Source organism: Canis aureus, chromosome 6 (assembly GCF_053574225.1).
Source record: "Canis aureus isolate CA01 chromosome 6, VMU_Caureus_v.1.0, whole genome shotgun sequence".
NCBI classification, from domain to species: domain Eukaryota; kingdom Metazoa; phylum Chordata; class Mammalia; order Carnivora; family Canidae; genus Canis; species Canis aureus.
The window spans coordinates 53,842,115-53,856,060 of record NC_135616.1 but is presented as its reverse complement, the minus strand read 5'-3'; the positions used below and the strand labels follow the sequence as shown (position 1 = coordinate 53,856,060).

The window sequence follows — 13,946 nt, the reverse complement described above, 5'->3', positions numbered from 1 at the left end:
CTTTATTAGAAAATAATATTGTATCAATGTTAAATTTTTTTAATTGAATTGTAGTTATGAAAAGAAATATTCTGTTCTTAGGAAATACCCATTGAAGTATTGAGGGATAAAGAGGCACAATGTCTATAACTCATATAATTGGGTGAGGCAAGAGGTGGGAGAAGATCTATAGTTAGAGAGAATAAAACAAATGAAGTGTAAACCCCCTTGAGTTAAGTCATATACACTCTGGCCCTGTTTCTTCAGCAGTTTGGAGGAAGACTGGCCTGAACTATGTCTGTATTATTCATGTTGTGAGTCATGAAATTCAATTAGGAGTTGAGATTGGCATTAGGAAAAAAAAATTAATAATCAGTGAATCTGGATAAAGGATTTGCAAGAGTTTTTTGTGCTTATTCGTAAGTCTGAGATTCTTTCAAAATCAAAAATAAGTTACTTAACTATATTTACACAATATGAGACTGAGCACAAGGGGCTAATAGGTTAGTTAAATGATACAACTGTGTACTTCCTCACCAAAACAGTTGAGCTATATGCTTATCAAGCGTCAATTTGTATTTTTTTAAGTAAACTCTATGCCCTTCGTGGGGCTTGAACTTACAACCTTGAGATCAGGAATTGCAGCTGAGCCAGCCAGGTGCCCCTAGAATCAATTTGTATTTGTGTAACATAAATATTTATATCTCTTACTATACTTACGGAGTTTAATATTCAAACTAATGAAATACAAATAGAAAGTTGTCTTTATGAAAACTAAATTGAAGGTAAACTGAAGTTAGTGTAGAATTCGATGTAGGTAAGAAAAATTTGTAAAACTTTAGGGGAAAAATTGTACAAAATATAGACTGACTTGGGACTCAAACTTCTTCAAAGGTGTCTTTTTAACGTTCTTATTGTACTTTGAAAAAAGTGAAACTGAAAATTGTAAACAGTTTAAACAGTGCAATTATAATAAAGACACTCACTGCCTTTTAAAATGATCTTTACCACTTTAACCAACTTTATAAATTAACCAACCAATAACTAGTCCCAATTTCAGTGGGAAAGAGAATCTCTACTGTATTTTTTTTAACTGAAAAAATGATACACATGGTAAAATATTCAAGTGGTACAAAATACCACACAAGGAGGAAAGATTTCCTTTCTGTATTAATCTGCTGGGGTTCTTATAACAAAATACCACAGACCAGATGGCTTAAACAATATAAATTTTCTCAGTTCTAGAGGCTAGGTGTCCGAAGATCAGGGTGCCATCAGGATTGGTTTCTGGTGGGACCTCCCTGACTTGTAGAAAGCCACTTTTTCATAGTGGCCACACATAATGGATACCAGCCCTATCCGAATAGGGCCTCACCCTTATGAGCAACTGCATTTAAACTTAACCTATAGTCTTCACATACAGTCGCATTGTGGGTCAGGGCTTCAACATATGAATTGGGAGGGATGGGGAGGACACAATTCAGTCTGTAACATCTTCCATACTAAATTCCCAGCCCTTCTCGGTTTTTGTTTTTTGTTTTTGTTATGTGATGCTCACATGGAAGCAGAGTCTACATATTCTTCTTGCTTTTTTCCCCAATAACAGAGAGAGATACTCCAAGTCAATGCAGGTAGGTCTACTTCATTTTAGTGGCTGTATACTGTTCCACTGAATAAATATACCAAACTTATTTCCTATTGCTGAACAGTTAAAGTTTTTTTTTTTTCCAGTCTTGTTAACAAAATCCTTTAAAGAAAATTCTTAGAAAATGCCTTTATACATTTTGTGTAAGTTTATATATGGGATAAATTTTAGAAGTGGAATTGTTAAGTCAAATGGACTTCGTATAAATTATTTTTTTAAGATTTTATTTATTCATAAGAGAGAGGTGGGGGGCGGGGCAGAGACATAGAGGGAGAAACAGGCGCCATGCTGGAAGCCTGATGCGGGACTCAATCCTGGGTCTTCAGGATCATACCTTGGGCTGAAGGTGGCGCTAAACCTTTGAGCCACCCGGGCTGCCCTTCGTATAAATTTTTAACATATGTTGTCACCCTGAACTTTAAAAAATTTGTACCAATTTATATTTCCACCAACAATGTTTAAGAAAGCTTGTTCTTCCCACCTCCTTAGCCTCCCACTCCACAATACCACATGCACATATCTCCAGCACTCTTTGCCATTGAGCTAGCAAAAGGATGGAAGTTTCAAATTAGACTCAGAAATCAGAGATCTTAGCTAATTTCAAGTTTCACTAGTTTCAAAGACACCAGTAACCAAGAGGCACAGACAAAACAGGGAGAAGCCCAGGACTCTCTGTGCTGCTTCGCAGGTCTTTCTTCCTGCTTTGGATGCACCTCTGCCCAAGATAATAGATGTGGTTTCTAAATTAGGTATGTGGTCACCTCATTTACACAGAAGGAACCAACTCAATCATGAAACACAGCTCCATTACAAGCTAAGTTATATACCTTACATGATATTTTCCAGTCAGGCACCTCAACTCTACAGATTCCTGCTCTATTTACTATAAAACAGACACAGCCTGGGGCTATCCTGCAAAAGGAATTCTACAGATACGCACTCTCCTACTAGGAAGTACTAATTTGTTTGCCAGCAAGTCTGTTATTAACCATATTTCTAAGAATCACATGCTTGCTTGCTTTGGACTATTCCTCTCTAAGGGAAATAATGGATTGCAGATCTACTGCTTAACTCCTTCCTTCCTGGTCACTGATAGATGAAAAATGGTATTTTGATTTACACTTTACACTTGGATGTTGAACAGTTGTTCACATGCTTTTAATTGATTTGTATTTTTTTTTCTGCCTTACGGAACAGAGACAATAGCAACAAAATACTGAAACCTGAGAACTAGATGAATCAGTGAGTTACTTTAGCAGACTTGAGAAACAAGAATCCTAAGCAGGCCATGAAGCAACCTGACTTACACAGCTAAACCCTGCATAAGGCTCAGGAATTGGAAGTGCTAGGTAACTCTTGAGCATAATGTTAGCCCAAAACAGGAGGAATGATAGAAAGTTTAAAGATCTTTTTAAATTTTCATTTAAATTCAATTAGTTAAATAAAATGTATTATTGTTTCAGAGGTAGAGGTCAGTGATTCATCCGTCTCATATAACACCCAGTGCTCATTATATCACGTGCCCTCCTTAATGCCCATCACCCAGTTATCCCATCCTCCCACTCCTCTCCCCTCCAGCAACTCTGTTTCCTATGATTAAGAGTCTCCTATGATTTGTCTCCCTCTCTGATTTCATCTTATTTTTTCCTCTCTTCCCCTATGATTAGAAAGTTTAAGAATCAGATGCTCAGAATCCCTTCTCCAATTCAGCAGAAGCCCAGAGATTTAGTATTAGAGGAGGGTAAAACAAAAGATCTCTGGATAGAAGGCTATCAGGCCCAGTTAAGGCTAAAGGTATGATGTTGAAAGAAATTATAATTAGAGGACCAACCAAATAGTCCAAGTCGATGAGACTGGAACCCTGTTCTGACCCTACATCCACTGCTGTTTGTATTCTTTCAGCTTAGTGGTATATGATTCATAGTAACTGTAAAATGACATTTGTAAGCTTTCTAGTATCTTGGGTATAGTCGAAGGGACTTTGTTCAGGTGATTAAGGAGTGGGGCTAACGCTACCCCTCCCCTAAGCAATCATACCAAAATGGTTGGTAGAACTAAAGAATTAGGGTTGAAACAAAACCAAAAAGGGGCACCCCAGGGGCTCAGTCCATTAAATATCTGACTCTTGATTTCAATTTAGGTCATGATCTCAGGGTCCTGAGATTGATCCCCCACCTCTGCTGGCTCCCAGCATGGCTAGGGGAGTCTGCTTGAAATTCCCTCCCTCTCCCCACTCAAGGGTGCGTGCTCTCAAATAAATCTTTAAAAAAGGATTAAGTCATAGAAGCTATGCAGTGAGATGCCCCTACAGGTCAATAATCATATTGTCTTAAGCTTTATATAAAGGGCTAATGCTGTAATTGCTCAAGGCTCTAATTGGCTAAGGCACCACCGCAGGGAAGCACCCCATAACAAGCAGATATACAGATACAAAATCAACTGTGGAAGAAAAAAAATAACTTTCGGGTCCTCTATGGAGTTTGGAGCAGTCTCACCATCATGCCTTGGTAGAGAAACTATTAGAAGCTTCCCTCCTAGGTGGGATGTTTCTATCCAAGTCAGCCTGGGTCTGAGTAGTAGTCTCGCATATCGAGTCTAACATCCGGCTTTCAGAAGCTTAAGTTGACTACCCATGCTTCACTGTTACTCAGCATGACTAGCCAATTGAATCAGAATCTCAAGTTAGTGACTCGTTATCGTCATTTTTTTTAAAGGTACAATCAAATTATTTTTTTAAAGATTTATTTAATTATTTATGAGAGACAGAGGGAGAGAGACGGAGACACAGGCAGAGGGAGAAGCAGGCTCCGTGCAGGGAGCCCAAAGTGGGACTCAATCCCAGGTCTCCAGGATCACACCCTGGGCCAAAGCCAGGCGCTAGACCGTGGAGCCACCCAGGGATCCCCTCGTTATCATCAATTTTAAAGCTTTACAGGTGATTCAACTTCAGGTAATTGAGTGGAGAGTCCTTGTCCTCCTAGCAAGGCATTTTCCTACTAGTTATAGTGTTTCAACTTAAAAATGTACTAAAACACGACCGACAAGGGACCTATAAGTATTAAGTGATAAAGATGCGTAATACAAATGATGAGGAAAAAATGAGTAAAACAATCCGCCTGGGACGTGTGTGGGAGGAATGGATAAGTGAAACAAGAGAAAGTAAAAACAAATCTGGAATGGTTTTGGATTACTGTTCTCAGCTACTTGAGTATCATATTTAAATCTCCAAGCCTAAGGGGAGGAGGGGGTGAAAGAACCCTGGAGTGGCCATACAAGGGTGACTTCCCATCCGAATCCTGAAGGCTCTGTCTGGACCTAGTTATTTTAGGTTAAGAAGTAAAGGGTGTAGGGGAAAACAGCCCTCGTCCCAAATCTGTCCAAACTAGCTGTGCATCCTCAGGTAAATCTCCTTCTGGTCCAGAGATTCCAAACGTCTAGAATGAGGACGGGACTGGCAACCCGCAATGTCTCCCTGCTAGTCTAGTCTACCTGCATCGATAGACAAGGGCTCACACGTCTTTTTCTGAAAAGGCCCCAGACGGTCCGTAGCCGTCCTGGGACTGCGAACCATCCTCCTTGTCCTTGTGTTCTCCTCGGCTTCCTTAGCCCAGGGGGACGGGCTGCGCACAAAGCATCATCTTCTAAACGCCTCGGCAGCCCCGACCCGGCGCTGGGACCCGGCCCGCCACCCTGAGTGACTCCTCCGAGCCCCCTCCGCCGCCTCGGGACGCTCTCCGCTCCCGCCCTCCGAGCCCGGCTCGCCCGGTTCGCTCGACTCCCTCGACCATCTCCGCAGCCTGGGCCCGCCCCCTCCGCCTGGCGCCAGGCGGCGGAGCGCCGATCCGCTCGATGAGCGGGGGCGCTGCGGCGGCGGAGCGGCAGACGCCGGGTCCGCGCCCACTGTGTCCCCCTCCCCGCCTTCTTCCTGCGCTTCCCACTCCTTCCCCCGCCCTCGCAGCGCTGCCGGCCCGGCGGAGCGGCCCGGACCTCCCGGGAGGCTCAGGTACGGCGCCCGCCGCCGCGGCGGGAGGGGCTGATGTGAGGAGGAAGGAAACGGAGACGACGCCCCTGTTCCGCCGCCTCCCAACGTCCGCCTGGCTGCGGGGCCGGCCTGGGGGGGCCGGAGAGGGCCCCCCGCCTGGGGGAAGGCGGGCTTCGGGCGGGGCGTGGCGGAGGAGGACGACCGGGACTGGGGGCCGCGGATGGGGGCGGCTGCGGGGGAGATGGGAGAGGAGGCGGAGGGCGTGGGGCGCGCTGGAGGAGAGTGGGTTCCGGGGGCGGAGAGGACAGAGTTAGGAGCAGATGTCGGGGGACGTGGCCTGTGCGACAGATGGGGGGGGGGGGGGGCGGACGCGGTGAGCCGAGCTGCTTGCTGGAGGCCATGGGTCGGTTTGCGTGCTTAAAGTCGCGGGAGAAAGAGCGCCGACCGTACTGCGTTTATGAGGGCCAGAGGCGGTGTGAGTCCTCGTAGTTTGACAGTCGTGGGTAACCTCTCCTGGCCGTGCCCTTCCACGTCACGTGTTTCTGCGAACCTGCACCCGCCGGGACTGTTGATGGAGACAGGAAGAGGAGTCAGAAGGGGAATGGAGGCCGGGAAGAGGGAAATCTGTGCCCAGATTCAAGCTTTTTGTGAAACCAACACATAGGGGTTTTTCTTTTCTGTGCAAAGCAGAAAAGAAGCCAACATTCATTAAACAACAGGTTAGAAGTGCATTACATGTGAAGACAGTGAATAGAGAACTTACTGCCCCTTCAAAAAACATTTCTATATGAAATTGTAGAAGTATGATGATGACATAAGAAGCCTATGGTGATGTGACATTTTGTAAGCGAACTGTATATTACTGTTCAACTCTCGGTGTTGACATGTATCGTGGAAGCTCTCTTACTTACTTATGTACCTATACACAATTCCCCGAATTTATGTGTATTTTTTTTGCAGGAGAAATTTTAGGTAGAAATATATTCCTAATTTCTGAACATTATTTCTACTAGTTGTTTGGCACAAATCATCAGTTGCCCTGTGCTTCATGAAGTATAGTTAATCTTGCCTGATGCTTTGCTGATGGACTTTCTGTCAGACGCTGGTTCTTGCCTTCATGATCCTTGGATTAGAGGACCTGACTGGGGTTTCCTCATCATTAAACTTGTAGCTTTACTGTGTATTTCATAAAGTAAGTCTGCAATTTTTTTGCCTTAGTTATGAAAGCAGCCCATTTGTTGGGTTTAAAATAATAATGTGGGTATAATTAAAAGAAAAACGCAGATTTTTCAGTTGTTTCCATTGTCATCTGTTTTTTTCCTGCATTCTGTAACATTTCCGTGTGAATGAATTATTCTGAAATCAAAGTGTAGGAAATAAAATGGGCCAGATGTACGTGACAGAAATATTGTGGAATAAAGAACTCTAGAGCTGTTACTTAGGTAGCAAGATTTGATTTTTGTTACAAGTGGTTAAGTTTTTTGTTTAGAAGCATTTCTTATCAAAGAAGACTGTCAATTTGTTTCGATAGGAAACCAACTTAAAATAAATACTTTTATTTGGTTTATGAGACTAGACTCTGGGCTAGTATATAATATTAGCCAGCAAACTGATGTCTAATTATACTTAAAGATCTTAAAGAGTTGTTTCTTCTCATGAAAAGGAAGAGAGGGCTCCTGGTTTCTAATAGGGAAGTAGTCTTTCTAGAACAGAACCTGAAAGGCAATTAATTAGTTGAGTAAATATTAAAACCGATCATGCATAGCCATTGATTAATTTGAACCTGTGTTTCTGCTGTTTCAATCAGTAGTGTTACGTATCTTTATTAGGGCTTGGTTCTCTCTTAGTTTCTTAGTGCCTACTTTAAAGGAGTGTCATAAAAACTAAAAGAAAATACATGTAAATCCCTGAGCACAGCACCTACCACAGAGTAAAAGATTCAGTACCTTAGCTATTCGCATTTTTCATCTATCTTCTACTCCAAGATACTGAAAACTAAATTTGCATGTCAGCTTTTTCTCAAGAAAATTTGAATAAACTGCATAGTCAAGCATTTTCCTGGAAAATCACAATGCATATTAACATATAACAAGCTGAGACTTTCTGTAGCAAAAAAAAATAAAACTAAAAAGCCTGTCTCTGTTTAACCCACTACTTACTTTATCCTTTTCTTGGAGTCTGGTGCTGTGCTTTAGTATAGGATGTTATAACTTACACAATATTTTTTATGTATTACCTGATTTGACCATCCAAACTTCACGTGGATACCTAGAAATCACTATTTTACAGATGAAGAAACTGAATAATTGTTTAATCGACTAACTAAAAAATGTGAAAAGACAGGAGTATTCTGCTGTCTGTTAATTCCAGGTTAAAAATTTTAAAGCATTTAATGTCTCATTTTCTCCTAATTTCTCCCCTCTCTTAAGCAATCCACTCTTGAATTTTGTAAAAACTTTTCACTAGTTTCCCCTACATGTTCTCTTTTAAAAGTTACACCTATTTTAATAGTTTTAACTATTTTTTAATGTATTGAGGCCTGGCGTGGAGGACAGGATCACGTGGAATGAAGCAAAGGCGGAAGGCGGGTAGTTTGAAGTCAGAGAAGTGAAGGAGGCTCCATTGTACAAGGCCTTGAACACTATTTAAGTAATTTATCTTGTGCCCCCAAAATCTCGAATCAGATGGAATTTATTTTTCTCTTCAAGGTGGCGAATACTTACTCTGCTGGGAAACAGAAGAGTACTTCTTGAGTAAAAAGTATGCCTCCCAAGTTCAAGCGCCACCTAAATGATGATGATGTCACTGGTTCTGTGAAAAGTGAAAGGGTGAGTTTAGAATCTTAATTTCTCAAACAGATTCAAATAAGTTTTTATTCCTTTTTCTAGTCTTTCAAAGTGAATTTTATACAAGTACAGAGCATCTTATTCAGAACTCTGGAACAGAATATGACTGGAATTCAGAGTTTTTCAGATTTTAGAAAGATAGTTAAGTGCATATTATATAATAGCCTTTTTGCATCTGGAGCAGCACCTCCAAAAATATTAGTATTTCTCGGAGAAATGTTTGATTACTGGGGGCCTGTGTGAGGCAGTCGGTTCCGCATTGGGCTCTTGGTTTCGGCTCAGGTCATGATTATCAGGGCTATGAGATCAAGCTCTGAGTCAGGCTTTGCATTGGGTGTAGAGCCTGCTTAAGTTTCTCTCTTTCCTCCTCCTCTCCCCATCTCTCCCACGCTAAAAAAAAAAAAAAGAAAAAAGAAAGAAATGTCTCATTGCTGTAAGTGTATAAGTAAAGCATATAAATAAATTAGCTAGCATCAATTCAGGTCAGGTTTTCCTACAAATATGTTTTGGCTTCAAACTTACGAAACCTTGATTTTCAGAACTTTTTAGATTTTTGGAATTTCAGATAAAGGATTTTAGTTCTATAATTGTCTCAGAGTCTAGAGTGTTTTTTATATAGTGTTCAATTTCTGATATATCCCAGAACATTCTATGCAGATATGTGTACATCTAGAAGTTTTGCAGAATCTTGAAAAGATAGCATTTGAAAGGAATGTGGTAGATAGGTTACTTTTAAAATAAGTACTCAAGAAATACTTATTGAGGAAAGGAATTAGTGTTTTTCTTTTTTATCTAGCAACCTGAAGCCCTCACTCACTTCCTATCTTATTACTGTTCCTTCATTTACTGATTCATTTATTGACCACCTGCCATTGTGCTAAAAAACTGGAGGGCATAGTCTGCTTGACTTTATTTTACACATTCCTGTTTTGTACAAGCTCTGAATCTCATTATTCACTCTTTCCAACATCTTATGATGTAAAAGTATCTTTTAGTACAATATGGGAAACATTTGTGTTTTCATTATTTTTTTTTTAAGATTTTATTTATTCATGAGAGACACAGAGAGGCAGAGAGAGAGGCAGTGGGAGAATCAGGCATCCCGTGGAGAGCCCAATCTAGAACTTGATCCCAGGACCCTGGGATCACAACCTTAGCCAAAAGCAGAGGCCCAGCCACTGAGCCACCCAGGCATCCCTGTCTTTTCCTTATTCTAACTCTCTTTGTGGTTTGTTTTTTACTTAAAGGGGTAGAATCCACCAATAGACAATTGCTAGGAAGCTTTTCAAAATAAGTTTTATGTATATACTTAAAATTAAAAATATAGTCTCAATTCCACTGCTAAGACTATAACTATGGCACTTTCTTTTTATGTTGTTGGTTGGTTACTACTACAATTTATTGTAAAAATAGGATATTGAACCAGAATTGAATAAAACTGGCTATTTAAATAGAGACCTCTTTTTGAATGTGTATTAGATGGTGAAATTTGATAACTGATTCTAATAATTTATGAATTACTTTTAAGAACTTTAAAGTGTAGTTCTACTTTTCTTTAGTAACAGCTTTATTGAGCTGTAATTCACATGCCATACAATTAACTTTTAAAGTGTACAATTCAGTGGTTTTTAGTGTATCTGCAGAATTGTGCAACTATCACCGCAGTCAACCTTAGAACATTTTCATCATTGTAAAAAAGAAATCCTGTATCTTTTAGCATTTGTTCTCCATTCTTCTCATCCTCTCAACTCTAGACAACCACCAGTCTATAGATTTGTCTACTCTGGGCATTTTATATAAATGGAATCCTACAATCTGTTGTCTCTGTAATTGGCTTTTTGGATTTAAATCATGTTTTTGAAGTTCATCCATGTTGTAACATGTGTCGGTATCCCATTCCTTTTTACTGCTGAATAATATCACAGTAAATGGATATATCACATCCATTCGTCATTGTTGGACATTCAGGTTTTTTGGGAATATTAATGATTTTTTTCATACTACTTCTGGCTGTTGGCTTTTTGGCTATTTGACTGTTAAGAAGAACAGTGCTGTTGGGGTGCCTGGGTGGCACAGTTAGGCAGCCACCTCTTGGTTTTGGCTCAGGTCGTGAGATCAAGCCTTCCCGTCGGCCTCCACACTCAGCATGAAATCTGCTAAAGACTTTTTCTCCCTCTCATTCTGCCCCTTCCCCCTCCCCACATACATGCACAGTGCTTTTTCTCTCTAAAATAAATAAATCTTTAAAAAATAAAATAAAATAAATAAAATAAAATAATCTTAAAAGAAAAAATAGCAGTGCTGGAGCACCTGGGTGGCTTAGTCAAGTGAGCATCTGACTCTTGATTTCAGCTCAGGTCATGATCCCAGAGTCGTGAGATTGAGTGCCACATTGGGCTCCACATGAGTTTGGGGTCTGCTTGAGATTCTCTCTTCCTCTCCCTCTGCCCTGTTCTCCCCTGACTGCCCCCAAACACTTGTATTCTCTCTCAAATAAATAAGTCTTTAAAAAAAAAAAAAATAGCAGTGCTATGAACATTCAAATGCAAGTTTTGAACATGTTTCCATTTCTCTTGTTCGAACACCTAGGAGTGGGATTGCTGGGTTAGTTATGATCAATCTCTAGAAGAATTGCCAGATTGTTTTCTAAAGTGCCTGCATAATTTTTGCATTCCCACCAGCAGTGTATGTGGATTCCATTTTCTCCACATTTCTCCTACCAACAAGTTGCTCCTCATCACCAATTTCTCATCAAATTGATTATTTAAAAATTTTTTTGATTATTTAATGCCTTTGTCCCAAAATCCGTCTTTGTATTAATATTGCAAACCCTAACATTCTTTTCGTTAGAATTTGCTGATGTATTTTTTCCACCTCTTTTTTTCATACTTTGACATTCATTTAGGTGAATTTTTTATAAACAGATATTTGCTGGAATTCTTGGACTCTAATCATGTGTAGTTTTTAGTTTTAATAGGAGCATTCAAACCATCACATTTGTTATGATAACAAACATATTTGGGCTTTTTCTGTATTAGCCAGTCCCTCTGCTGGCCATGAATGCCTTTTCCCCTGATCATTGGTTGGTCATTTGCTATCATTTGGATCTCAGCTTAAGTTTCACTTCTTGAGAGTGATTTTCCATGACAACCTAATCTCATTTAGTCACCCTGTCACTTTCTCTCCTGTCACTGTTTCAGTTCTCTGCATAGCATTTGTTACTATCAGATATTTTTCTATGAGAATTCAGACCTTCTCTGTCTTGTTCAAAGCTGGTGCTTACCTAGAACAGTGCCTAGCACATAGAATATGTGTAAATGTATTTATTAAATGAATATTGAGGGGGATCCCTGGGAGGCTCAGCGGTTTAGCACCTGCCTTCAGCCCAGGGCGTGATCCTGGAGTCCTGGGATTGAGTCCCGCATCAGGCTTCCTGCATAGTGTCTGCTTCTCCCTCTGCCTATGTCTCTGCCTCTCTCTCTCTCTGTCTCTCTCATGAATAAATAAATAAATAAATAAATAAATAAATAAATAAATAAATAAAATCTTAAAAAAATGAATATTGAATCCTATTTTCATTGTCTCAGTCTCTGTGATGTTATATATTATACATAGATATAATTCATTATATTTCATGTTTTCTCTCTTTTCCCTGACTACTTTGGCAGATTGTTTTTCATCATCTCTCCCCATCCCCAGTATCATTAGGTAGTTTTAAAATGTCCTTCTTTTCTCTCTCTCTCTTTTTTGTTCTTAACTTCATATCTTAACAGTAATGTTTAAATCTGTGTTCTCTATCAGTATACCAAAGACCGTATATACCCCTTCCATTGCTTTACTTTGTCATTCCAGCCAGCTTCCTGCATCCCCTGTTCCTTTCCCCGGTGAGGTACACCCCTTACTCTTACTTCTACACTTCATCCTTCCACTCCTGCATCTAGGTTTTATTGGAACAATTTTGGGCTCTTTTATTTATTTTTTAATTTAATTTTATTTTTTTTAAAGATTTTATTTATTCATGAACTACAGAGAGAGTGAGGGGCAGAGACACAGGCAGAGGGAGAGGAGGCTCCATGCCAGAAGTCCGATGTGGGACTCGATCCTGGGTCTCCAGGATCACACCCTGGGCTGCAGGCGGCGCTAAACCGCTGTGCCACCGGGGCTGAATTTTGGGCTCTTTCAGAGTTTTTCTTTATATTATGCCGTTTCTTTTTCAATATCTATAAGATAAAGTTCACAATCACATTATCATCATTTATTCAGATTTGACCAAATGTTTTTTTAGATTCATCAATTGTATCAATGTCTTAGAATTTTTATTCTAATTTAATTGGAGTTTTTTTGGCTGGTGAAATTCCTTGAGTAATTTTCTCATAAAAGGCACATAGGTGATGTATCTGTTTCCTATTGTTGTTGTAACAAATTACCACAAATACAAAACATGAATTTACCATTTTATACTTCTGGGGACCAGAAGTCCAAAGTGGGTCTTCCTGGGCTAAAATCATGGCTCTAGCAGGCTATGTTTCTTCTGGAGGGGCTAGGGGAGAATCTGTTTCCTTGCCTTTCCTAGCTTCTAGAGGCCGCCTGTGGTCTTCGGCTCATGCTCCTTCCACTGTCTTTAAAACCAGCAAAGATCTTCTAACTCCTCCCCTTCCCTTTGTTCTTTCCCTCCCTGTATTCTCTCTCACCATTCTCACTCTTTCTGTCCCTTTTACTCTGGCATTTCTGCCTCCCTATTTTAAGAACTCTTGTGATTCTGCCTCCTTTTAAGAATTCGTGTGATTATGTTGGGCCCACATGAATGATCCCTGTTGATTTTCCCATCTCAAGATTTTTAACTTAATCACATCTGCAGAGTCTCTTAGCATACAAGGAAATCTGTTCACAGGTTTCAAGGATTAAGACAAGGATATCTTGGGGAGTTATTATTCTGCCTACAAGTTATACTCTAAGTTCTTGCATGCTGAAAAGGTGTTGTTGCAAGAGGGTGCGATCATCTTCATCATAAGGAAAATAGTTACATCTTATAAGATAAAAGTATAAAGTTGTTTTTGTTTTGAAGTTCTAATATGTGTAGAGGGTCATTTGTGAACTATGAAGGTAATAGGTAGACTGTGCCAATTATTAACCCTGTCTCCCAGCTCCAAATCTGTCTTCTGTACTCCTCTCTCATTCTGGAGCTGGCTCTGCAACTACGTTTCTTCTTTGCCACCTAGCTTCTTATTAGGTTCTGCTGGTAGAAGGAGACCGAGGGAGACCGGATGGAAAGCAGGAGAGAGAAGGGACTTAACTTCTTTCTGATTGCCTACGGTTCCTTATTCCTCTACTGGCTTTGGTGACCTTTCTGCCTTATAGTCAGTCATGGGATCCTGATATTATAAGCATTTTCTTTGTAAGGTTGGCATATGTGGTTCTGTCTTTTGGCTTATAGTGAAGCACAACTGATCACTCTTGTCTCTGGAACCTTGGAGTTAAGAAATTTCACTAGGGG

At 40.3% G+C, this 13,946-nt stretch overlaps 1 protein-coding gene across 9 annotated transcripts in view; it reads left to right on the top strand.

The window, feature by feature from the left end:
* The window catches only part of VAMP4 (vesicle associated membrane protein 4), a 57,582-nt gene that overhangs the window by 21,455 nt on the left and 22,181 nt on the right, over positions 1-13,946 (top strand). For 2 of the 9 annotated variants that reach the window (XR_013381963.1, XM_077901659.1), the window contains exons 1-2: positions 5,446-5,627; positions 8,315-8,434. Coding sequence is in view for 7 of the 9 variants with exons in the window: in XM_077901659.1 (XP_077757785.1) it covers positions 8,369-8,434 (66 nt within the window). In the remaining 2 variants the exon portion in view is untranslated. Of the gene's footprint in view, positions 1-5,442; positions 5,628-5,971; positions 6,326-6,378; positions 6,799-8,314; positions 8,435-13,946 lie in introns of those variants that run through there. The other 7 variants (XM_077901661.1, XM_077901660.1, XM_077901664.1 and 4 more) reach the window with 6 other exon arrangements.